The sequence below is a fragment of the Symphodus melops genome (assembly GCF_947650265.1).
Source record: "Symphodus melops genome assembly, chromosome: 6".
NCBI lineage: Eukaryota > Metazoa > Chordata > Actinopteri > Labriformes > Labridae > Symphodus > Symphodus melops.
In genome coordinates this window covers 20,953,014-20,978,656 of record NC_136696.1, presented here as the reverse complement: position 1 = coordinate 20,978,656, position 25,643 = coordinate 20,953,014, and the positions used below count along the sequence as shown (strand labels likewise).

At 38.6% G+C, this 25,643-nt stretch overlaps 2 protein-coding genes across 3 annotated transcripts in view; one reads left to right on the top strand and one right to left on the bottom strand.

The window, feature by feature from the left end:
- The window catches only part of camk1db (calcium/calmodulin-dependent protein kinase 1Db), a 22,947-nt gene extending 2,952 nt beyond the window's left edge, over positions 1 to 19,995 (top strand). For both annotated transcript variants that reach the window (XM_079347109.1, XM_079347108.1), the window contains exons 2-11: positions 8,162 to 8,293; positions 10,586 to 10,660; positions 12,677 to 12,815; positions 13,462 to 13,588; positions 13,838 to 13,913; positions 15,162 to 15,274; positions 15,990 to 16,068; positions 16,764 to 16,851; positions 17,004 to 17,166; positions 18,022 to 19,995. In XM_079347109.1, the coding sequence (XP_079203235.1) occupies positions 8,162 to 8,293; positions 10,586 to 10,660; positions 12,677 to 12,815; positions 13,462 to 13,588; positions 13,838 to 13,913; positions 15,162 to 15,274; positions 15,990 to 16,068; positions 16,764 to 16,851; positions 17,004 to 17,166; positions 18,022 to 18,173 (1,144 nt within the window). In that variant the 3' untranslated portion in view covers positions 18,174 to 19,995. The remainder of the gene's footprint in view (positions 1 to 8,161; positions 8,294 to 10,585; positions 10,661 to 12,676; positions 12,816 to 13,461; positions 13,589 to 13,837; positions 13,914 to 15,161; positions 15,275 to 15,989; positions 16,069 to 16,763; positions 16,852 to 17,003; positions 17,167 to 18,021) is intronic.
- Positions 19,828 to 25,643, bottom strand: ucmab (upper zone of growth plate and cartilage matrix associated b). Its single transcript, XM_079347110.1, has 5 exons — positions 25,553 to 25,643; positions 25,361 to 25,423; positions 25,190 to 25,285; positions 20,684 to 20,782; positions 19,828 to 20,596 (listed from the first exon to the last, which is right to left on the bottom strand). The coding sequence occupies exons 1-5, from the start codon at positions 25,602 to 25,604 to the stop codon at positions 20,499 to 20,501; spliced, it is 408 nt and encodes a 135-aa protein (XP_079203236.1). The 5' UTR covers positions 25,605 to 25,643; the 3' UTR covers positions 19,828 to 20,498.

Below are 25,643 nucleotides of genomic sequence, written 5' to 3'. Positions count from 1 at the left end.
TGAGTCAATTCCTCCAAGACCATGCAGCTACTTTTAACAACACACAGACACATGGGAGTACACACAACCAACTAAGGCAACATCGACGCATACAAAAGACTAAATTGAGTTCCTGAAGTGTATCTGAGCAACTGTATACAAACACAGAATGAATGTGCAAAATGACCAGCTGTTCACACCTACAGATCAATAGAATAGTTAAAGATCAATGTTATGGTTAAACACAGATGTTAGTAGTACAGGTGTAAATGTGAGCATTGTTATTTACGTAGAGATCATTTTGCCTATAGAAGGACTGTCAACTGTAAAATAGTATTCCTATAATGCTGCTTTTATGAAATATAACACAACTGCAGATTTGTTTGAAGTTAGATTTTATTCTTTATATAAACACTTGTATTTGAATACTTGAAAACATTCGGCTGTGTCCTTCTGAAAATAAAGTGCACATTGATGTACAAAAAGCAACAATATCAACAATAGCTGGAGGACACTGTTTGAACGTGGGTGTATGGGTGTGTGGGTGTTAACACTATATGACTGATTGAATATTGACAAAAGTTTTGTAGGAAGACGCCCGCAGCAGTGGCAGTAATGCTTTAGCCATACTTCCTCCTTGTGTTTCCTTGGGTTAGCTGTTGTGAGCTAATGAGATCTTCCCCACTGAAGCCTGGGTTCTTCCTGCCTCACGGTCCCTTGCCTTGCAGCTAATTTCAGACCCTTAAGCTGCTGATACTCTGTGGAAGCAAATTAAGTAACCTGACCACACAAGCAACTTCACAGATCCCAATGGATGTGCTGTAAGTGTAGAAGACCGAAAAGTCGAGCCCTGGCTCTTTTTGTAAAAGTATGATGAGAAAACGTTTGTTAATAATTGTCACTATAAAGAAATGTTGATTATGTGATGAACATCTACATTCTTTATAATATTGCTGCTACTCAAATATTGATGATTGTGTGGATCGTGATGTTGACGATTAAAAAAATGGAAGAGAAAAAAACTATTCATTGCACCCTTTGAATAACCCCTGTTCACCGTCTGTCAGCACCTGTGTTCAATCACATTTAAGCTGTTTTTTGGCACCTATGTTGTTTCCTTCTATCTAGGCTTGTGTTGTTAACTCTCAGATGTAGGCTATGGCACGTAGGACAAGTGTCTGTGAAATTAAATTAAAAATTGTATCATATAATGACATCCTTATATGGTAACACAGCACTTGGCTGCATAATAAATATACTCTCCTTCCAGTATAGGCTAGTTCTTATTGCACATAACTAGATTTAGCAAAAATGTGGTTGAAGAAACTGTTGCTCATTTAGACTTCTTACAGCTAAAGGGCAACGTTTTAATTCTTTTGGCGTCATTGTATCTGTCCATATACATCAGCTGTTGTATTGTTCTGGTTGGCATGCTAATGCTAAATGTTTCACCATGAAAAGGAGATATTTAAATTAGAAGGAAATATGTTCTTAGCTGCTTAATGCTAGCTGCTACACCGTTTAGTTTATTAAGACAAACTGAATGGTGTAGCCCCTTTTTCTCTCTCTTTGGTTCTAAGTGCTTGTTGCTAATGCTAAATGCTACTCTATGTTCACCAGTATATAATATCATTACTAAACAACATTACCTGTGTCTGCTGTTCTGCTGTAAGGTTAAGAATATATATTTATTAGACCTTCAACAGTGAAAGACTAATGTGATCATTCTTTTGCAGCACTGTGCTGTCAAGATGAGGAATAGAGTTGACAATTACGCCAGTTTTTGCTCTGTTTTTGGTGGTACTAACTTCTGCATGTGGCACATGCTAAATGTGCAACAATATTCACCAGCTAGTTTCAAACAGTCTGTCTGTCTTCTGTTTGATGTTTGTTCAGTGGGTAGTTTTTAGAGGTTTTTTTCACCAGGGATAATGCTTTCAATCTGCATCCTTAGTAAGTGCTTTGTCAGGTATTACTTTCTGAATTTAATGTGCTAAACTAAAGTTGTCCTCCATTAGTCCCATCTTCAGCCCATTTGAAGCTTAGCTGTGGCTGACTCATTCAGGTCAATTTTGGTTAGACATGTTTTCCTGACAAAGAATTAAATTGTGATATAATTTATGAATAAGCAGGCCTCTTCCACGGATACAGAACTGGCTGTGGCTCTGACTCCTCCGTGATGCTTTAAACTGAATGCTGTTGCCTCCCTGCATTGATCATTTTCACAGTTTGTGTGTATTGACGAGTTGGGTCATTGATGGCAGCTAGGCAACTGGGATGACGAGAGTCCTTAGTTGCTCCCTCTATAAGGAGACCAAACCAGTATACCACTGTCCTCCTGGGGCAATGTACTCTGTCATTTACTGTAACGATGGAAATTCAAATAATTTTCTAAAATGAGGCAAAGTATGTTTTTTATGTATAGTCATTTTCTCTACGTCCATCTGTATCCTTGTTCCCCTCACTGCAGTGAATGCCTGCAGAGCCATAGTGTACTGTCCTCGCTGCATTCACAGAGCTGAAGTGCAGCAGTCTGCCTTGTATCAGAGCACAGGAGGCGGTAATCACCCTCATTAAAATAATTCAGCTTCTTTCTGACGGGCTGCTTTTTGGATTCAGACAGGTTTCTGCCAACCTTTTCTCTTCAGAGTTGCATATTTTGCCATTCTAACTCATGCATTATCAGTGGTGTTAGCTTTTATCGTCATGTAAACTGAGTCTCTTTTTTGTGTTTGATTAGCCGCCTGGTGATAACAAAGTGCACATTCCTGGAAAGTAGCCTCAGGTCCAGTGTGCTGTTGGGTAATCCAGTGTTAGGGACTGAGACAACTGTTAGATTACATTTTATCTTATTATCAGAGAAAAAATACAATAAAAAAAAAAGCTGAAGCGGCAGCTCCAGAGCAAAGCTAATTTATTACTATAAGAAAAGACAGAGAGCCATTATTAGCAAGATGGCAAACCACAACTTTAACCCTTGTAGGTAAAAAGTAAGTCAAACCATTTTAAGGTATTGATTTTGTTTAAATTTTTGTTATCATTTACAAGTATAATACTTATTATAAGGTAGGTTATATATAGCTACCGGACACTTTCCTTGTGATTATTTCAGACCTCCAACCAATGATTATCGACGTGATTAATTGTTTTGTCAGAACATGTAAAAATGACAACTTCCTACAATCCAAAGAGACATTTTAAATTTATTTGTCCAACTAACTGTCATAACCAAAGGAACATATGTTTCTATCATACAGGTAACAGGACAGCAGAAAACTTTTTTGTAAATAAAGGTGAAACATAAGGTCAAAGCAACATAAATCTGAATTTGCATCTTCCAGTTTTAGAGGCTGTTTTGTGTGGCGTGGTTGTCTTTGTTTCGTCAACACCCAAACCAAAAATACCAATTTTACTGTTAAATAACTCAACGGCAGCCAGCTAATGTTAGGATTATTCCTTTTAAATAGTTAATTTTTTGATGATTATTTAAGTAATGGCTTAATTTTTCTCTGACAAAGGCTTATTTGATTGATTCAGCTTTATGCTCTGATGAGACATGCTAAATATGCATATCACGTGATCTGCCAATAAAATAGAAAAAATAGATCGGATCTAGGATAAGCTACCGAGGGGAATGAAAAATAAAACACCAAGTTCAATAAAGGTGGAACCTTTAAATATTTAATGTTTTTTTTTTGTTTTTGTTTTTTTCATTTTTTAATATTTGCCAATTTTGAATTTGATGCCAGCAAATTGTTTAAATAAAGTTTGAACACGGTTGGTCTTTAGCATCACTTTTTCTCTTTACATGACTGTAAGCTTTTGGGAACTGAGGAAATCAATTTCTGTTATTTCGAAAGTAAAATGTTTTTACCGTTCTTGCTTAATGGAGGATTTCAGCTGTTTAACAGTTCAGGTTCTCCTTTCTTATTGTAAACTTCATAATGCTCCAAACATTTTCTCCATACACAGGAAGGCTAGTTTATCACCTGGGCTCTTTATTACTGAGCCACAAGTAGCCTGGCACTATTTGTTACAAAAGTCTTTCACACAGAGGAGAATCCGTCCCCATCCTTTCTTCAGATACATTCAGCCTCTCTGATGCTTTTTTGAATACCCAATCATGTAACTAACCTGTATATACTGTATATGTCAGCCCTTTTATTGACTGGTGAACAGTCCAGTCTATACCCCGCCTCTCAATTGGCTCTAGCCCCCCGCGAACGCGAACTGAAAAAAGCTGTACAAGAAACTGGATGGATGGATGATAAGCTAATAAAGCAGGGATGGTGAGCCTATATCTGTTAACTAGTGCTTTTAAATCAACAAACTTGCACTAGAATATTTCTTACATAAAGTACTTTTGCACTTATTTTATGGTCTGATAGTACTTTTGATGCATTGCAAGTGATGTTGATTGATAGAAATCTATAAAAACTCCAAAATGCACCTTAAACACATCCCAGAATCCAAGAGGTCTCACCGACGTACAAGCCAAGCCCTGCCCTGGTGTATTTTACTGGCTATAACATTAAATTGATCCAACATGCAGTTATCTCTTATATAAATTTGAGCTAAATATGAAAGACATAAACAATTTTTACCAGGCTGTAAATGTGTTAGATGCTTATAGTTTGGCAACCTGATATGGGAGATTGTTGTGTTTAGCTCACTTTTGGAGCGAGCATCAAGAGGCCATTCAAGGAACTGCAGTTTGGAATTTCTGCACTGCATGGCTTTTCGTTTTAGCCCTGAAAGTCACAGCTCAGTTCTTTCCAGATGATTTTAACAATGACTTTGCATCAATTGAAAGCAATTTAATTATTTTTCTTCTATTATAATTCCTTCACAAACTGTGTACACGTTTGTTTTCTGTGAATAATAATCCCACCATCTGTCCTGTGTGTCTGCTTAAAGCTGGCGTTGCCCCTTATAAAGGTGACTTTGAACGCAGCAGGTTACCTTGGCGGTAGCTCTTCCTGGATTATCAAATCCCTACTCTTCAAGCCCATATGTTGCGTAACCACCTGCTGAAATGCATTTTACACAACATGACTCAGTGATTACTCATCAAACTTTGATACACACACCACTTGTAAATGTCATAAAGCAACATCAGTCGTGAGACCCCTACCTCCGCTTTCTCCACCAAGAAGAAAAAATCTTCCATTAACAGTGCCCTGAATTTCATAATTGCCATGAACAACCAGCTGAGGTTAAAGCCTGAACATTTTTTTCTGATTGATACTGGACTTTGCTCTTCATCTACAGCCCACATTCACATCTCACATTAGTCAGCCTGTTTGGCTCCACTGTCCTGCATGGTGTTTGGTCACTTGCGGATTGTGCAAAACGCACGCACATACCGCTCATACTGTCATCCAAGAGACCTGAAGGAGGAAGCTCTGTGTCTCTGGGAAGAACTTAAAATGCAACTATTATTATTCCACCAGAGAGTCTGTGTGATTGTACTGTTTGTGACACTGGGTCAGGAACATTTTGCAACCATACAATCATATTTATCTTGTGTAATAGATTGAGATGAGCTTCAGTAATGGCCTAATTTAGATGGAGCTTTCTTTTATAACTTAATATGCAGATCATATTGCATTGCTTCAGAAATGAATTTGGTGGGCTCGGTTGTTGAGCCAAGAAGTGCTACCCTAAACATTGTTTTTATGATTGATTAAAACAGTAATTGCTCAATTAATCATTCAGTCTATTAAATCTAAAAGAATTGGCTACTGCAAATGCTTCTTGCAACTTTCCAGGAAGGGAGATCTTTCACTTGCTTTGTTAAAACCGCAGTCCAATGTTCTTTTTTTTTTTTTTTTTTTACTATCATAAATGACAAATAAAAACACCTCGTTGTCAAATGTAGAAAGATGGAACTTGTGAGTGGCCAACATTTTTTTTTGGGAATATAGTGCTTACCTCTTTCCAAAGCAGACTTTCATGAATTGTCTTTCTTAGTAAAGTTTTAACCAGTAAAATAATGTGTGGTTGTTGTTGTGCATATGCTACTGAAGCTTTGTATGTACACATGCATGTTTGTGTGTGGGTAGAGTTTGTGTTCATACAACAGAGCAGGAGCATCCCATGCATCATATGCATGTCTTTAGCAGATATCACACATTATCTTTCCTGTGACTGAAGTATTAATATTTGGTTGCAGAAGTTTGTCATGCTTCATGCATTCACAAAGTGAGAACTGTCTCAGGCTCGAATTCTGCCATGTCGTCATTCTCAGGAAGTGATGCCGCTGCATTTCGATGTGGGGACAGAAAAGATGCTACACGCTCAAACCTCCCACCCACAACACTCACAGGTTTTTCTGTGGTTTTTTTCATTGTCTGTTTTCTGCTGCAGAGAGCAAAAAGAAGTGTGCACTAAAAAAATAAATGTGCAAAAGAATGCATGGCAGGCTCATCCTGCTTGAGAAAGAATTTTTTTTTCTACTCCTAAATCCATACAGCTGTGAGAATGGGTTGCATGTGCTGAATAGAAATGATGCTCGTTATTCTCACGGTAACAGCTGTAGGAGGAAGTGATTGCTGTAACGGAGGAGCAAGTAGAGCAACAACTCCCTCTCTTAAATTTACATACTGTCCCACATCATGTCTAAACAAGGTCAAAGTCAGAGGAGCGTTTACTTCAGGTCCTCTCAGTTGTTTTTGGGAGTCATCTGTGTCTTCCACCTCACCACACCTGGTGCCGACGTTGTGACCATAAGGTTATGTGTTTATGCACAGTCTCTGTGTTAATGTGTTGTGGCTCTGACTGACCCTCCCCCCCTGCTGTGTGATAGTGGAGTGAGGGATTAGCGTGGATTTGATGGCCTCTGTGGGACTTAGTGCAGTGAGTGGAACTCAGTTTAGAGCCTGTTGGGAGGAACTGATTACACTTTGAGAACATAATGGACCTTTTGATGATAGCTATCTTACTTTCTTTGAGGCTGTGGTTCACTTAAGGTGTATTTCTCTGTTTCACTTCTCAGTTTTGAAGATAGCCCCAGACCTGCTTTTGACAGGAAAGGATGGGCAGGAAGCAGAATAGTTTTAAAAAGATTGCTGCCAATTCGATACAGTCTTCTCTATGCCTGTCCTTAAATAAAATCCTTAAAGTAATTGCTTTTTTGCACATCTTGAATGGGCAAATTCCAGATTTCAATTTCAAAATCATCTATGAGGTTAAACATTTCTGTCTTTTTTTTTTTTTTTTAATTGGAGGAAAGAAAGACTTCGCTTCTGTCAAACAACAGCTGGACACATAACATACCATATGTAACTAAATGACTCAGTGATTGACAAGGGGTCACCACATGGACTTTTATATGAGCTGTTAAAAACTTAAAATTATAAGTAAAAAAAAACAAAAAACAATTTGGACAAATATAAAAGAAACCAGAGATCATGGAGTGGAAAATATATTCAGAGATCTACTCGTGTTTTTTTATGGCTCATTATTCTCTTTGAAGATGAATTGGAGTTAAAGACGGCACTCAGGCCTCAGGCTCAGTTTACTATTTTATTTCTTGCGATAAGATTATCAGAGTCATGAGGTCATCAGTGGATCAAACATTATTTGGATCACATTTGTTGTTTTGGTCCTGTAAACATGGCCCAGGGAATTTCAAATCATCAGTCCTTTTGTTTAATCCCCACATGAAGCTGCGCTCGGGAGGCGTGTTGGGAATAGGTTCCTGTGAAGGTGCTCATTGAAAACAAGACCACAGGGGGGGAGGAAAAAAGCAATCATGCTTCCTGTTCAGCCAGATTTATTAAGGTGGGCCGAATATGGTATCATAGCAACAGATACAGATTGCTTGAGCAAATATTCCCTTAATTCTGTATTTGTTTTTAAAAGCTCTCATGTATGGAGACAGATGGTCGAGGAAGACACGCTATCTGTTATCCTAAATGGGTGTTTTTAGTGGTTTTAAAAGTGTTTGCCATGCTTTCGGCCTCACACGAGCACCTAGTATGAGGCTATTGGCCAGAATCAGAGACTAACCAGTTCTCAGTAAATATTCACAATATGCTGTTTGTGTGCTGTGGCTTGAGTGCCCTGTATCCACACACACACACACACACACACACACACACCCATAGGTTTTCAGTGTCAATATTGCCTAAGTCCATATAAAGCCAGGCTAAAATTGTTTTTCCTTTATCTCTTGCAGTGGTGCATTTTCTGAGGTGGTGATGGCTCGGGAGAAGACCACAGGAAAGATGGTCGCAATCAAGTGCATCCCAAAGAAAGCGCTAAAGGGGAAGGAGACGAGCATCGAGAATGAAATCGCTGTGCTTAGGAAGTAGGTGACACAAGTTGGTCAAAAGAGGTCGCACAGTTAAGAAGGGGTTGTCACCTCGCATCATCCTCAAGTTCTTTTATGAGTAACTGACTATTTTCCCCCAGCAACAAGTTTACAAAATGTCATGCTTAGTGTGTGAAGTTGAACACCTGTTAAAACATTCTATAAACAAAGAAAATCTAAACAAGTCAGTATCACTTTCTTTTATTTTCTAAATTGATCAGCAAATCAAAACTATAAGCAGTGAAAATTAGAGTGAGAAAAGGCCACATTCAACTTTGACAAGATATTTCACAACCCCTCAGCGATAGTCAGACATCAGCTAATGTTTACATTTAGCTGTTGCCTAGCTTATATTACTTATAGCTTTGAACAATATGAAACATTAGTTTTTGAAAATGTTGTAGGAAACCATATGAAAGGTATTCACAGATGTTACGCTATTAAAAACAACACATTTCAACAACCCATTAGCTTCAACAATCAAACAAAAGCTAATCCTAGCTTTCATCACTTCTTTGCTAACTTTACCATTAGATATGAATTAACGTATCACATTATATCATATCATATCATATCATACGATACTATCAAAAACCAGTATTATGCCAGCAGTAAGATTGGCTGGATGATAACGCTAAGTGTTGTCTGCATGTTAATGTGTCATCATATGCTGTTTTAACTTGAAGTAGTCCACTGTCCTTCTTCACTGCTACTACTGTTTATGTGCCATTTACTGTTTAATCTGGAAATGGCAAATTATTGCAATTGTTAGATTCCCCACCTTCAAAAACTTCCAGCCTAAAGACACTACAGCCGTGTCTCGTTTTAGTGGTAGCATTGTTTTTACGTCCTGGCCTTCATGGCCTGCAATGATCATTCAGGTTAAACGTTAAATGTGGCAATCTAGTCTTTGGATATCACTTGCATCACATGCTGTCCCTGCCCTTTCCTTTTTACAAGACATTCCTGTTACCTAGCAACCTCAACAGCTGCACTGGAACTAGTTTATACCACTAATGCCATCTAACTTAACCTATTAGTTCGAAGATTATTTGAACTTTCAACCCCCCCCCCCCCCCCCCTTGTTCCGAACATTATTATTTGTAGCTGTTCAATTGAGTTGATACCAATTACTTACATTTAAAAATTGCATTATTTAGTTTGCATTACAGTCCGCAAGCTCGTTTGAATTGGCGTGCAATGAATATGTTGGGTCTTGAAGGATGCTCCAGATGGATCTTCAGTTGTAAAGAAGGATCATTTGTTGGCCACATTTCATTGACAGCCTCTGACGCACTCGGTCTTCAGATGCGCCCTCCGAAAGATGCAGCCCAATGTGTCAGAAAAAACATCCACGCTGTGAAAATGGCTAATTGCTCCTATTAAGATGCCGATGCCTGTCAGTCTATTAAACAGCCATTGTCAGTCTTAAGTGACTCCCTTGTCAAATCCCATCTATCCTCCATTTTGGGCCTGGGCAGTGTACTCACAGTTACAGTCTGCTACAGAAAGTATGATCGGATTGCTTTGACACCAGGTGACACTTCATCCTCCTCCAGGGTCTGATGGGTAATTCTCCTGAGAAGCTCAGGTATCAGTCACTGTTGAAATGAGCCTGCCAGCTGTTGGGTGTAGTTGCCTGGTTACAGTTGCTACCTTTGACTTCCTCCCCCTTTTTTTTTTGCTGTCTTGGTTCCTCATCCTTGTTTTCTCCTTTTTCTTTATCCTCAATCTGTTTATCTAACAGCCCTCAGCCTGCAGCCTCATTTTTGTTCTGGACATCGATGGCAAGTTTTTGAAGGTTGTGTGGTCCTTGGAGATGCGTCCTCCTCATCCACCCCCACTTTTTTTTCTTTTTAACAACCTGCACTTGTGAACACGCTCTGTCATCTGCATATCTCCAAGCAGAGGCTTCTTTTCTTTAATAATTCAACCTTGATGGTTGGTTGCCTGGACACAGACTCCTAGGATATTTGTTGTATATTATTTTCTTCAGGTACCCCTCCCGAAGGGGGTTGCCGCTTCATGACTCATTGGCATCTCCTAAGACCCTCCCACACAGACACACAAACACACACATAAAGACACACACACACGTACAACTGCACAAAACAAGCACAGTAATACAGGTGATATGCAGTAATGGAGAGCAAAAAAAAGAATTGTTTTCAGTTAGCAGGGAATCATTTCCTCAAAAGAAAAAAAGCTAAAAGCACCTCATTAGTGAGTTGTGCCAAAGTACAAAGTCAGACAGCAAAAAAAAATGAATTCTTTGTTTTCCCTCTTTAGGATAAAACATGAGAACATCGTGGCTCTGGAGGACATCTATGAAAGCTCAAACCACCTGTACCTCATAATGCAACTGTAAGTACATCAACCACCACATTCAGAATCAGCTTTATTGGCCAGGTATGTTTAACACACAAGGAATTTGCTCTCTTTTACAATGTAAACATTAGATATCAACAATTAACTAAAAATATAAACAAGTAATTAAAGAGTAATAGGTACAAGACTAAATAAGATAATAGTGCAGTTTGTGGATGACAGGTCCTTGTTGTTTTTATAATGTGCTTTGTTTATTGCTTGAATAAGCATCTAGTTTCCTTTGGGCAGTTATTTCTTCAGATGAATATCTGAGTGCATACAGTGATCCTTTAAAGTTGGCTCAGATTAAGATGAGCCTGGTGAAGCTGAAATTCAGATGAGAGACTTGGGAAAGATTTTTTCTCAAAGAGTTGGATCCTCGATTTATACGGCCTCATATCTGTCTGTGAAGTCTTCAGCTACAGGCAGCAGCAGGTTAGCTCAGCTTAGCACACAGACGGAAAACAAGGGTAAACAACTTGTCTGGCAGTAAGTCTTTTGTTTTTTTCACACGTACAAATACTCAAATGTGAAAGAAACAGTTTCATGTGGTGGATTAACCACTGTTTGTCCCTCTGAAGTGTTATTTCTGACTTATTACGAGAAAAAGTTACTGCATTTTCATCACTTTAACTGGCTCTCCATAAAACCAGATGTGTTGTTTCACAGTTTGTTGTTTTTGTAGCTGACATGATTCGGATGTTTTGAACCAGCTGTCCCCATTTATTGTGCCAATCTAAGCTAACTATATCAATCTTCTGATCTAGTTCTAAGAAAGAAAAGGAATCAGCCTACTCACAGTTTAATCCTCAGCTTAGGTTGAAGCTGTGACACCTGCTAACTCCATTAAAACGTTAATACTTTCAGTGGTTTACCATTAACTATTCTTAGTAGTAAATTTGTGCTACATAAAGTTTGTGCAGCTCACAGGAAAAGTTCAGTCAGTGTTTGTGATAAACATGCGATAACTGTTCCTCTTGGCCTTTTTCTGAGTGGCATACATCACCATGGTAACAGAGACCTTTCCCCTTACGACACCATTTCAGTTTTCATGTCTAATGCAAAAACAATTAAGCCGGCGATTACCTGACCTCATCGTACCTCTACAAGGTGCTTAATGTTGTCTGGAAGTCTGAAAGCTGAGTGCTATTTGTCTGTGAAGGCAGATACATTGATGCTCAACTTAATACTAGTTTGTCTTGAAGGTTTTGTCAGCACAGTGTCAAGTTGTGGGGAATAGCTGGGAGTACACGAGATTCAAACTCTGTAAGGTTACATAAAGTGAAAACAGACGGGCCTTAGAAAAATCCTGTTCCTCTCAAGATAAATACTAAAAACCTACATTTAAAAAACGTTTGTTAGAAACACAAACTGATTTAACAACAGCCTCAAATGTCCATTCAAATTCAAAGCTCCACAGTATCTCTGCACTCAGTTGGGATATATTGTATATATACACATAAATACCAGTTACTATATTACCCTTCTTTAGGAAGCATTTGAGTCCTGTTCAGTCAAATTAGAAGAATGAATACATTTACACTCTTGTCTTTTAGAAATTGACAATTAACTTGAGCATTCATGTGTTGAGGTAAATGATACATAAAGTAAAGCTTCAAAAATTCAAACATCCTGGACATCAAACCCTTTTCTAACACAAAGGCGAACAGAGCAGCATGTGCTTCTTCACAATTATTTTTTTACTTTTTAACTCGGAGGTATTGAGTTAGAAATCATCATTTTATAAATCAACAAAGCAATGTACTAATACTGAAGCTGATATGATCCAGAACTAAATCAGTGATTTGGCGCAGAATAGCCTAGCAGTCATGTCGCACGCCAAATGTAAAGAGGCTACAGTCCTCAAAGTGGGCGGCTCGGGTTCGACTAAGACCATAGGCACTTTTCCGCATTGTATTTCCCACTGTCTCATCCAAATGTTCAACTCTATCCAGGCATCGAATAAGCCCCCAAAATACGTCAGTGTTGTGTTATATTCTATGTTGCCTACAGGGTGTCTGGAGGTGAGCTGTTTGACCGTATCGTAGAGAAAGGTTTCTACACGGAGATGGATGCCAGTCGGCTCATTAGACAGGTCCTGGATGCAGTCAACTATCTGCACTCTATGGGCATAGTGCATAGAGACCTAAAGGTATCACAGGATATTTTATTCATGGTTTGAATAGTGTTTGTTTGTTGTTTAGCGGGTTCGAATGTTGTTTGCAAAAGATTGTTGCGTTTTCTCCTTAGCTAAATGTGATTTCTTATTAATACTGTAGACTAGAACAATATTAATGTTCTAGTTTTTGTGTTTTTCTTAAATAGTTTTTCTCTGTTATGCCTTTGATGCCTTTTGCACTCAGTTCTACAGTTCACTCTCTGTATTCTTGATCTGTATTACTATTATTTGTTACACAAACAGTCAGGCAGCCTTTGCTTGTTATAGTTGTGTCAATCTTTTTTTAACTTCCTTCCATTACCCCTGACATTTAAATTGATTGTAATTGGAGAGCTCTTAAATCGTATTGAGGGGGGAAATCCCTGCCATTTAACCTGTGCAAGGGAAACCACTGAGAGCTTGTTGAGGATCGCCCACAGAGGTGAAATGTCAGGGATTTTCCTTCTCTGTAAAACATATAAAGCCTCTTTGGCAAGCTGTTAAAACCCCCCTGATTCTTGAGAGACAAATACAAAGTGTTTAGTTTCATATATTGTCTAATATCTCAGACCTAACATCATATGAACTCTCAAAGCCAAACTTAATCATTATTTTTTCTGACTCTTGCTCTTATTTCCAGCCTGAGAACCTGCTTTACTTCAGCCCACATGATGAATCAAAGATCATGATCAGCGACTTTGGCTTGTCAAAGATGGAGGGAACAGGTGACGTGATGGCCACGGCCTGTGGGACTCCAGGATATGTGGGTGAGGTTGCCCTCTGAGTTCCTTCTAGCTTTGTGGAAACTTACTCTGAGAATAATTAGATCCACTAGTTAGCTAAACAAGATGATCTAATGTAATCTGCCATTAGCCACAGGATGACTTAAGCCATGTGCTGCAGGCTAACCACCAAACATTCACATTTGTCTCCTGTCTTGTTTGCAATGAATGGTTGAAAAAAATCCTTGCTTTGTATTACTGGATTAATTATATATTTTTTTTTTATTGTCCTAGCTCCTGAGGTTTTAGCTCAGAAGCCCTACAGTAAAGCTGTGGACTGCTGGTCTATTGGGGTCATCGCATATATACTGTAAGTGCTCACTGTAAATATCGATATGGTTATTAGCTTAAGCTCATTTGTTGTGATGACTGCTTGATTTCATTTTTTATTCACACAAAAAGCCCAAATTTGAATCACAGACCTCCAATAAAACTTTATAAAGACGTACAAAAAAATAATTATCAGTTGTTGATAAATAAATAAATGTATAAAATGAATAAATAACAGTATTATAATTAACTAACTAACAAGCCTGTAAAGCAAAGCGAGAACAGTGACCTCAAAGTCTTGGATTAACTGAAAACAAAAACACCTTTGTACCACTTCCCGTGGGTCTAAAATGTCTTTATTTGATATATTTACTCCTCATAAATGGTTTATTATAACTCAAAGGTTGTATATATTTGCATAAGAATGAATATGTTGCATGCACACAGTTAAAGTTTAGTGAGTAAGCATGCTAATATTTGCTAATTAGCACTAAAAACAAAGAACAGCTCAGTGTTGATTTTAAAAATTGTAATGTTTGCAGAGAACTGGATATAAATCTTGATACACAGGTGGCTCAAATGTTCGCACAGACAGTTCTCTAAAAAGTGAAATATAATGAATGATTAGTCAAACTGTGTCGGATTCACCTTTTTGGAACCATATAAAGATACTGAGATATTTCAGTCTGAGAAAAGTGAGTTGTCATCGTTGGGCCACTGCCTGCAGTAACTGAAATGATCAAATACATACCGACATTTAAAGAAATTAAAACTGCGTCCCAGACAACATGACAGCAGAATTTAACCACGAGAACTTCATTAATTAAACAAAACCAGAGTGAAATGAGCATCTTTTGGTTGAAGCTGCCAAACTGATTTAGTTTTATTACTCTTTAGCAAACACAAAACCCCTGGTGTCATCATTCATTTGTTAGGTGTGATGGATTTAAGTGTAATTAAGTTAAAGAGTTTTTGATTCTCTCACTTAAAGAGTTAAAGACAGTCTCCGTGAATGCTATGTCTGTTGTTGTTTTTTTATACTTTCCTCTATATTATGTAAAAATCGAATGTTTTGTCCCCATTTTTCCCTCTTATCATCATCCATGTCGTCTGCATATAATCCCTGTGACCCGTCTTCTGTTGCATGCTGTATGAAAAATAAACTGCCTGTGAATGAGATTAGACCACAGCAAATCCTTTTAGATTTGGGTTAAAACTTCCAACAGCAGCTGGATGAGTGCGCTCACACGGTTTGTTGTTGTGTAATCACCCATCTTCATCTCCTCAGGCTGTGCGGATATCCTCCTTTCTACGACGAGAATGACTCCAAGCTCTTTGAACAAATTCTCAAGGCAGACTACGAGTTTGATGCACCGTACTGGGACGACATATCAGACTCTGGTGAGCTAAGACACACACGTTTGTTTCTTTGTGTCTTGCCTCTGTTTTCTATGTACTTGCTTTTTTTAAGTCCTTGGTCACACATCTTAATACTTAATTTTTTACTCGGCATGCTTAAAATGCTCCTTATGTGTATACATGTGGGAAATTAGGACATTAGGACAATCTCTTTATATTGGACTTTAAAGTGGGTGGTCAGTTCGGACCATGTTACTCATGTGTTTATGCTCTTGTGTCTCTGTGATACCTTCAAAGAACAGTGAACAAGCTCATGCTAATCAGATTGCTAAGGTCACACTGAATATCTTTGACTACAATTTTTATATATATATATATATATATATATATATATATATATACAGAACAACGGACCTTGAAGATTTCCAATAATAATTTATTGTCTAATATATATATCCAGAAATAAATCCCCTGTGTAACATGAGCATTTCATTGACTTTTTATGGACCCTAGTCGGTTTTTTTAAGTCTGAAAATTTTAATTGTTCTTACGGAAATCATCCACTACTCGCGACCAACTTTCGGTTGATCACTGTGGGCCACCTCAGAAAAGTTTCTCTTTTTTCCTGGTAGTTCCTGACAACTTGTATTTTTAAGGTAAAATATCCACTTTTCCATGAAATACTGACATGATTTTCTGTGTTAGAGAAAAACTAAGTAAAGAAAGTGTTTTTGACCTCTTCAATTTTCCTCCACAGCCAAAGATTTCATCAGCTGCCTCATGGAGAAGGACCCTGAGAAGAGATTCACATGTGACCAGGCTCTTGAGCATCCTTGGTGAGAAAAACTAACCGCCGTTACGCTGCTTCTCAGCCAGACAGTCACAGGGAACCACACATCTTGGTGCGATTAAACAGCGGTATGACGCAAATTGCCAGGCTTACACATTTGTCATATAGAGCTTGTCCTCCCACTGTCATCTGTCTCCATGGCTCCAAGCCCCAAACCCACCTCTGCTTGGCAGCGTAGGCCCTCAGAGAGAAATCTGTTGAATAAATGGCTGCCAATTAGTGGCCGGTGTCCTGAAGGATGCTTGAAGAATGTGGAAGCTTTAATGAACAATTAGGATGTCTTCCCAGGCCTGAGCCCGAGCTAACGAGAGCAAGCTGGCGTGGGCTGCTGTCTGTGGCTTTGGTATCCAATATGAATAGGTCTGTTTAATCAGTAATGGGCCTTTTGGGTCCTTGGCAGGTGGTCGTTTTAATACAGATGTGTGTCTGTGACACAGGTAACAGGTATTATAACACAGAGAAATGGCTTTCATTGACAAGATTTCATACTGATAAATTATGATGAATGCGACTGAAGGTGAAAAAGCAAAAAAAATAAAATCCTCTAACTCAAAAAATAATACAAGAAAATAAAGACAACAGTATGAGGACGAGTCAGTTTGAAGCCAAACACATATATCAATGTTGTGATTGTATTTGTTAGTTTTGCTTGATCGAATAAGACTTGACTTTGATTTTCAGGATTGCTGGAGACACTGCTCTTTGCAAGAATATACACGAGTCTGTCAGTCGGCAGATGCGGAAAAACTTTGCCAAAAGCAAATGGAGGGTGAGCACACAAGACTGTTTTTTAACAAATATTACTGAAAACTCAACCACAATATTGTCTATCTTTTAAGAGCTTAAGCATACAGGGGTCTATCCCTCTACACGGATCTGTCTTTGTATTTACTTTAGTCTGTTTACACCGTCTCTTCACAGCAAGCATTTAATGCTACAGCTGTGATTCGCCACATGAGGCGCCTGCAGCTTGGCACCAGCTTTGGCAGCAGCATTCAAAGCAGCAGCACCGTGTCCAATCCTCAGAGCCGCGCTCCAGCCAAGAGCCAGTCTGTGGACTGTGCACCGCTCTCTCTGAACGATTGTGAGTGACACTTCAGATGCCCTCTGTAGACACAAACATGTCCAACCTTTAGTCTCACAGCACTTTGTTGTGACCCTGCTAAAGCCTCCAGCTAACGCTTAAAAATCCCTTGAAAAGAAAATGTTCTATTAAGACTATTGGGTTTGACACCAAGCCGTGTGGTCATGTCTTGGCCTATGTCATTTAATGTAAGCTCTTATTACACCTCATGCCTTTGGAAAAGAAACGTCTAAAATCATCAGATACATTTCTTTATGCATTTTTAGAGTCTAAAATTTGTATAATGCAATCAAAGCCCAATTCGGAGACATTTTTAAAGGCAAAATGAACAAATATCAGAGCCAGGGGATTGCAAGTGTACAAGTTCTGTGGCCCCAATAATATATATATATGTATATACACAGTATGCCTCAGCTGTGTCCCTTCTATAAGACATTCACGGTGTTTACTAGCTGACATTAGTGTTAGCCAACTGAACTAACAATGTTGTAAGCAAGCTTACAATGATGTTAGCTACAGTGGTTGAATGCCAACATCAGCTGTTGTGATTAGTGAGGAACTCTTATCAAATATGTTTTGATACTTACTGTTTTTATACTTTTTATACTTATACTTTTTTAGACTTGTCGTTGAGCTGAAATGTTTGGGACCCTCTGTATTAGACCATCTGTTTAGCACTTTAGAACAAGTATACTGGCCTCTCAACAAATTATTGGTTGTATTTCTTTTCATGGGATTTGTTGTCAAAGAAAAAAAATATCCAGGCTAAATGTCAGTCTTTATTTATTCTACTTGTCAAATGATACTCATTCATGACTTAGACCAAAGTTTGTTAAATCTGTTTTTCTTCCAAAGGTTCTTCGATAGCTCCTCTGCCGTCTGCTGTTAAAGTTTACAATCAGGACTCTGACGCCACCTCTTCGATACAAGAGGAGCCATCAGTGGTGGCCGAGCAATCAAGACCACGACCCTCCACGGTCACTGTCATCCACACAGGGACTAAATGACGCCAGGTTCCGCGGGAGGTGAGCTGGGAGACCACAGAGCTTTGAAACTGGGAATTAAACCATCCCAGGTCTTGTGATTCAAAGCCGTCGCCCAGTTTGCTCATCCCGCAACCTCCCACCTGTTTCTGCCAACCAAGGGGAGGAATTTGAGGAGCATTGATTCAGCTCCATTTATGTTGGCTCAGCACAGCACCGCCCTGCTGCCTTCTTTGTCGCAGAGACGTGGAAATGCAGAGGGGAGGATGCTCACCAGGAGATGTTTTTGTGGAAGCTATGTTCAGAATGGATCTTGGTTGTCTTAAAAGATAAACCTGCAGCTGGTCTTGGAAGTACTTAAAGGAACTCATAATTGAAGCTGCTATCATTTTTTGACTGTGAGTGTCTTGAGACATGACGCTCCACTGTATGCCTTTTGTAAATATCCTGCTTGGAACTGTTGAGTGGAGTCATGTTATGCAAGTGAAAAATACAGTGAGCTTCAAACTGTGGTGAATAATTGTGATATCATCTGCACTTGTTTTGACAGCTCTTGTTAATTTGCTGCCGTGTTTGCTCCAGTGGTTCCACAGGGTCTTAACTCCCAGCAGTGACAGTGTGCGTTATCTCTTTGCTTTAAAGTGTGTGGACGTGGAACACCAGCGGGACAATGTGTTTTAATCCCAGCTGCGATGGCTGAGAGGGCCAGTGCTTGGCACTCATGGATTATTTATTTTCTTACAATATATTACAACTTTTGTAAAAATACCACTTGCAAAAACGTATAAACGTGTTATTAGACTGGACTGAAAAGTGATTGCATTGATAAAGATAAAATAATCCCCTAGTTTTTACACTATAATCGCTGTTCAGTTTCACTCATGAGTTTTGACTTGACTCTGAAGTCCTCCTTGACCACAGGAGGGCAACCACGTGTTGTTGTTATGTGACCAGTTCTCAGGGATGTGCTTGAACATGAAGCTTACCAAACCTCTTCTCAGAGTGCTCAGTCACCGCTGATTGATGGAGGATGGTGGAAATGAGGAAAAAGAACAACCTCCAAAAAACTGCAAGTTGCTTTAATGTGCCATGTGAGGAGTTTGACATGCTTTCTTTCTTTAAAATCATCATTGTTGACAGTGTGAATGTAATTTTAACTCACACTAAATGGATTATTTTCCATATAAAACCTTGAATTATGTTGTGGATTTAAAGAAAATGTTTACCATTGACGTGTGCATTCAATTCCTTAAGAAATAAAAAGTATAAAATGACAAATGCATTTTTCAAAAAACGTTGCAGCATCAAATCAGTAGTGTGTAGTTTATTGGTTGTGACATCATGCTCTGCTTCTACTCTTGAAGTGGCTGCTCTGAGAACAGTTCACTCTCTCTGTGTTTAAACACTGTGCTTTCATACCAGCCTGTTGAATTTAGCAGGATGACTCTTTCTCCTTCTCTCACTGGAGACTCACACAGCAGAGAGAAGGGACCTGTCTTTGTATTTGATTCTGTGGTTCCTCTATTTAAATTTAAAATCTCTTAACATGAATTTGGGGGGGGGGGCGGGCACTGCACCACAACGTGAATAAAATGATATACAAATGTTGTTAATACTGATTTCAAGCCTTTGCTTTCGGTGTAAATACAAATCTCAACAACACACTTTAACTTGGATCTTAAGTGTTTATTTTTGTCTTCCTTGTTTTTCCCCGCAGAAAAAAAAATGAACAGAAAGCAAAATATGAAGCTTTGAAGGCCCCTCAGTATGCATGTATTAAATATTGTTGAAGAAATGTTCTTTGGATTTGTAGAGATTTATGTATTAAAAAAGAGGCTTGTTTGCATGTGTCGCTGCTTCTTTGTCTGAAAATGAATATGTCAAAAGTTCAAGTTTGTATATTTTTACACCAACAAAAATTCTGCATGCACATTTTATTACACGTAAAGATAATACGGTTAGTATCAAAGGTGGGTAAATACAGGTTAATATTGGTAAACAGTATATTAATACTTCTATAATGTGTTCTAAATCTTTGCAGATCCATATCATATAAAAAACAACCATCTCAATACTTACATCACATACCGTCTTCTCTAAGCCTTTATCAGTGAGTGTGGTTGACAGCACTTTTTAACTCCAAGTCATTTTGGAATTGGATTATTGGAGTTTGCACTTCACAAATCTTTAGGAGATCTTTTTGGCTCTGATGGCCCCAAACATCAGGAACTTCTCCATTTACTGAACGTATGAATGATGTATTGGTTATTCCCCTCATATTAGGTTTAATGCTTTAAATGAAAACAATCATCTTCTCAGCTCACAGTATCTCCTCTCCCCATCTTGGCCTCAGGTAGAGTGACGGTTGTACTCCTGAGGAGGATGCATCCCATCGTAGTGGAACTCCCTCCACTGCTCCGTGCTCTCTCTGGTCCTCTCGTCTTGTTCTGAGAGATTGTAAGACATTTACTGGATTAAGAAGCTGGTCGAGTAAATTCAGTAAATTAGATATGGGGTGGGGGGGGGTCGCATACCATCGTTGTCCTCCTCTGCATAGTTCTCAAACTCATTTCTCTTCTCTTCGTGAAACTCTCTTTTTCGCTCGTCTGCAGCCAAGATCTGCCTCTGCTCAGCTGAAAAAAGAGGACAGACATTTCTAAAAAAAAATCCTTTAAAAGGGATGCTGTATTTTTCTAACTACAGTATCTGCATCTCCATTAAAGAAAACATAATTTACAGAGACCCTTACTTTGAAGGACTCATTTGAGCGAGCAGGATGAACTACTTTTAGAAATCCATCAAAAAATCCTCAGATCTTTTGTGGGGTTCACATTTTAATCATTGTGTTCACAAACTAAATTGTAGCAATCATAAAAAGTCTCAAGGATGATTCTGCCAAGGAAGATTGTTATTGCAATTAATTTCCTGAATGGATGAACCTCTGGTACTTGAAAAAGAGGATTTAGGGACTAACCCACTTCAGTCTTCTTAATAAGGTTGAGTTTAGCACAACACATAAATATGCTCGACAGAATTGTTGAGAAGATACAGTCAAGCAATAAACTGCTTTGACAAAAAAGGAACTATGGTTCTACTGAAAGCTCACCTTCACATAAAGACACACAAACAACACAATGACTGCAGCCTTCAAGAAAACCAGAAAAGTGACTCATACTGTGGATGAACAAAAGCTGCTTTTTTCGTCCACAAAGAAGACAGGATTCAAAGAAGCTGCTTTGAATCAAATACAGGACAACCAAGGAATTCAAAGAAGTATAGTGACTCATGATTTACTCATCCAGAGAGTGACAGTACACGGGTAGAAATAAAACTTAAAGGTGCACTATGGAGTTTTGGTTGAGAAATGTGAACGTTTCTAGACATTCACAGATTATATGGTATATGTTCATTTCTCTATACACAAACTCTCCTCAGAGGAAAATGTGTTCACCAACTTAAAATATATATTTAAATAATGTACTAAAGTTAATAAAGTTGATATTCATACTACGTGTGGCTGGAGCTTTTTGACCTCATCTGGTATTATCTTTTGTCACTACTTTCATATAGCCAACTACTCTATAAAGTCTACCATATAAGGACTGGCTGTGTGACGAAAACTCTATATAAGGAATGGAATTCATGTAACTTTTATGACTTTGAGTTTCCTGTACATGAGTGTAGTTATCTTTTAAGCTAAATCTTCCAAAAACCTACAGTTTAACAAAAATGATAAACTCGCCTGTTTCATCTGCATGTGATTGCTTCTATAGAATCTGGGAAAGTGAGTGCTCAGACAGACGTTCAAATATCAATCTAGATTATTCAGTATTTATCTTCCAACTGCTAGTCCGCTTTGTTTCTGTCATAAAGAGGTATTTTTATTTAGATGAGACTGTTTCATAACCAGTTCTAAACCGCTCAGTTTCTTTGTTTAATATTCAAAAGAAAATGCTTTCTGCATGGTTTTAATGACTTAAACCCTCTTGTCTTAAAGTTATAAATAGTTATTTTAGCCCTACCATTTTGATAATGGAAAACATTGTTTTAATCATATGTGCTCAACTTATTTTATCAGAGTGGTGTTGATATAGGATAAATAACACTCACAAGTGCCTTGTCTGTCGATTGTCTGTTGTTCGTTGTTCTGTTGTTCGTTATTTGTTGTCCAAATGTCTTTAGTTAAGTTATTTGTTGTCTGTTGTTCGTTATTTGTTGTCCAAATGTCTTTAGTTAAGTTATTTGTTGTACAGTATTGCTAGTTTTTTTCTTTAGTGCTCTTTTATGCACTGCAGGTTTGCACTGGGGGGGGGGGAATGCAATTTCATCTGTGCTGTATGTTTAACATGTGGCATATTTGACAAATAAAGAACCTTGAACCTTGAACCTTGAAATAAGCCAAGGATTTTACAGAGTCTGCATGTGACGTTTGAGTCCTGCAGCTTTTGGATATATGAAGAAGACCAGAACAGAACATGCACGTGCAAGTGAGTCTCAGTGAAACACACCGAATGACTGCAGTAACGTTAGAAAGAGACGTTAGCTGGTGTAGGAAAGGTTTGGGATAGCCGTGCTAACCTTTCCAATGTGAGGTCTTGATCTTTGACCTTTTAATGGGATTCCCTGCACGAGTCAGTGCATGCAGTTAAGAGCTCAGGTCAGGAATTCAAGCCACTTAGTTTAACAGATAAACTGCAGATCAGTGTTCATGATGCAAACATTTTTAAAGGGTGGATTTTAAGGGCAACTGTCTACTATTTTGTTTTGTTATGCTTTGAAATATTGCACAGCAGGAGGAATGCAAACAAACAAACAAACCTACTTCTCACAGTTAACAATCTCCCATTTAAAAAAACAAACAAACATAAAGTCAAAGAGCAACATTTATTAGGAGCCTGATTGGATGTCAAAACTCAAAAATGCGTAAAAAAAAATTAGCATCAGCTCATTTATCAAAAAATCTCATAATGATTTTTTAGTTTGCAAAATTCATCCACCTGGGAGTGAGTTGTTCTGTGCTTTTCTGTAATCGTACAGCATAAGCAGCTCTTCAAAGTGTTTATTCGTCTCCCTTTTTTACTTGGCTTCTACCTAACTTCTCTGCTATGTGTTGGCACATTCCTCATTCATCTCCCAGCCGCTCACCCACTCACTTCACCTCAGTCTTTTCACTCCGTTTACTGCTTTGTGTTCATTTTATCTCTGCTTTGCCTGCACAAAGTGTCTAGTTGTTGTTACACTCACAGAAAGAACCACAGCCTGTTACACAACTCAGACTCAGAGCGAGTGTCTCACTGTGTGCTCTCACCTTCCTGCTGCCAGAACTGTACATAACAGGGCTGCTCAATCAGTGGGGAATGTCAAACATGGGACAGTATGGGAATTTTCACAACACTTTCGAAGAAGATAGTCACTGAAATACTCTGAGATTTATGTGTGTGTGTGTGTGTGTGTGTGTGTGTGTGTGTGTGTGTGTGTGTGTGTGTGTGTGTGTGTGTGTGTGTGTGTGTGTGTGTGTGTGTGTGTGTGTGTGTGTGTGAGAGAGAGAGAGAGAGCTCCATGCTGCCCTGTGGCTCCTGCTGCAGCCTCCAGCAGAGAGCTGTGGTGAGCAGGTCTGAGGTGGCCTCTGTTCAGATCAGGTTCAGTAAACAGTCAACAGCTGCCCCCATCACGAAAGAGTCAACCTGTAGCTTACATGTTTACTTACTGACAACCTGAAAAGGAATTCAATCTTTAACTGTGCCCTAATTTAAAAAGTAATAATCTGGTCGAATTTAAATTTTTCCAAAAGGGCAATAGGTTGTGCTGTGGTAAAACCAGTGATAACACATAATGCACCCCCCCCCCCCCCCCCCCCCCCCCCAAATCAATAGAAAATAACCTGATACACAAATAAAAAATACACATTAATAGAACTGTTGGTTAAAGTATTATGAAGATTAAATTCAAGAGTTTAAATACAATATTTACCAAACTGGAAACACAGTTGTTTTAAACCATCTTTTAGTTAATAGGCAGTGAACAGTTATTTGTATCTGTTGTTGGTATTTGAAGCAACGATCTTAATGTCTGAATCTGCCTGTGCTGGATGTTTGAGTCAGATAGAACGGATTCTGCTTCCGTTAACATCTATTTGTTATATAAACCCACAGACCTTGTTGAGTACCTGTGATGCTACTACAGACGTTGATCATCTTTGCCAATGCATTCCTCTGTTTGACATTAATAGAGAAGTATATCAGACTCAAAACAAAGTCATCAGGGACCTTTGAACACTAAACTTCGCCAGTGTCCTCAGACAATAAAGGTTCTGTTGTTGTTTTCTACACAACATCTTTAGGCTTACCTAAGACTGTAAGTGCAGAAATACTGACAATGCTAACTATTCTATCTCCATACAGTGTCTCTTGATGCCAAGGAAAGGGACATAATAAGGTTTGATCACACCATACTATTGAACAGAAGCTTGCTTGGCTTGGTACCTTTTACCTTTGTTTTATGATGAATGTTTTGGCTATGTCCTGGATATAAGCATATGTCTTCCCCACTGATGTCTGATAGCTTTGTGCTGGTATTTTCCAAAGGCGTTTTGTGTGAGACACTTTTTCTTAAAACATGTCATTCAGATCATGAGGTGTAAAATACTCAAATGTTTTATTCAAATGTGCTTTTATTGATAATACTGCTTGCAGTCTACCCTAACACTTTTTATTTCTGAGACAATAGCTTTGATTTCTAGGATATTCCTGAAGCATGTAAACCTCCATCTGGAGAATGTTTTTCATATTTTAAGGTAAAACACTGTTACAAAGATTGTTTTCAAAGAAAGTGTGAAGGATTAAAAAACGTTTTATTGTGAGGGAAACAGACAATTGCATTATGTTTAATTAAAATATGCTTTTCAAGTAAGAGAAAAAAATCCCAGCATTAAGAAAAGGTGAGTTTTAGCTTACTGTAAGACACAGATAAAAACAAACACTCACATTGTTAGCTGACCAGAACTCAGCTTAAACTGTTTCAAACATCCAGAGTGAACTCACCATTGATCTCATCCTGAGACTTGGCCCCCCGTCTGCTGCGTTTCCTGAAGAAGTTTGAGGCATCTGCCTCTTTCATGAAGATCCTCTTCATCGAACCTGCAGAAGACGCAGGAGGAGGATCAGCTCAAGAACAAAGAAAGATGACAAGGAAGAGGTGCAGATGCTCCTCACCTTGTGGGTCTTTAGCACTGCCCTTGCTACTGGGCACAGCTGCAGAGTCAGTCTCTTGGAGCACTTGGTGAAAGGAGAAATGTATAAAAAAACAAAATCTGATGCTTACTTCTCTATGAAATACAGAAAATAGATTGAGCTATCATCACGCCATACGCTTCTGGGATTAAACATGTCCTGCATTAAACTCACAGGAAAGTGCAAGAAGCACTGCCAGGAGAGCCAGGAGGGTTCCAGACGTCATCTTCAGTCGCTCCGTGTGTCTGAGACAAAGTGAGGCAGA

Bases quoted from the DNA above. Each gene is read 5' to 3' on its own strand.
- ucmab (XM_079347110.1), bottom strand. From the start codon at position 25,604: ATGACGTCTGGAACCCTCCTGGCTCTCCTGGCAGTGCTTCTTGCACTT. The intron at 25,424-25,552 runs GTGAGTTTAATG...CCTTTCACCAAG, and splicing joins AGTGCTTCTTGCACTTTCCT to TGCTCCAAGAGACTGACTCT. The intron at 25,286-25,360 runs GTGAGGAGCATC...CGTCTTCTGCAG, and splicing joins CAGTGCTAAAGACCCACAAG to GTTCGATGAAGAGGATCTTC.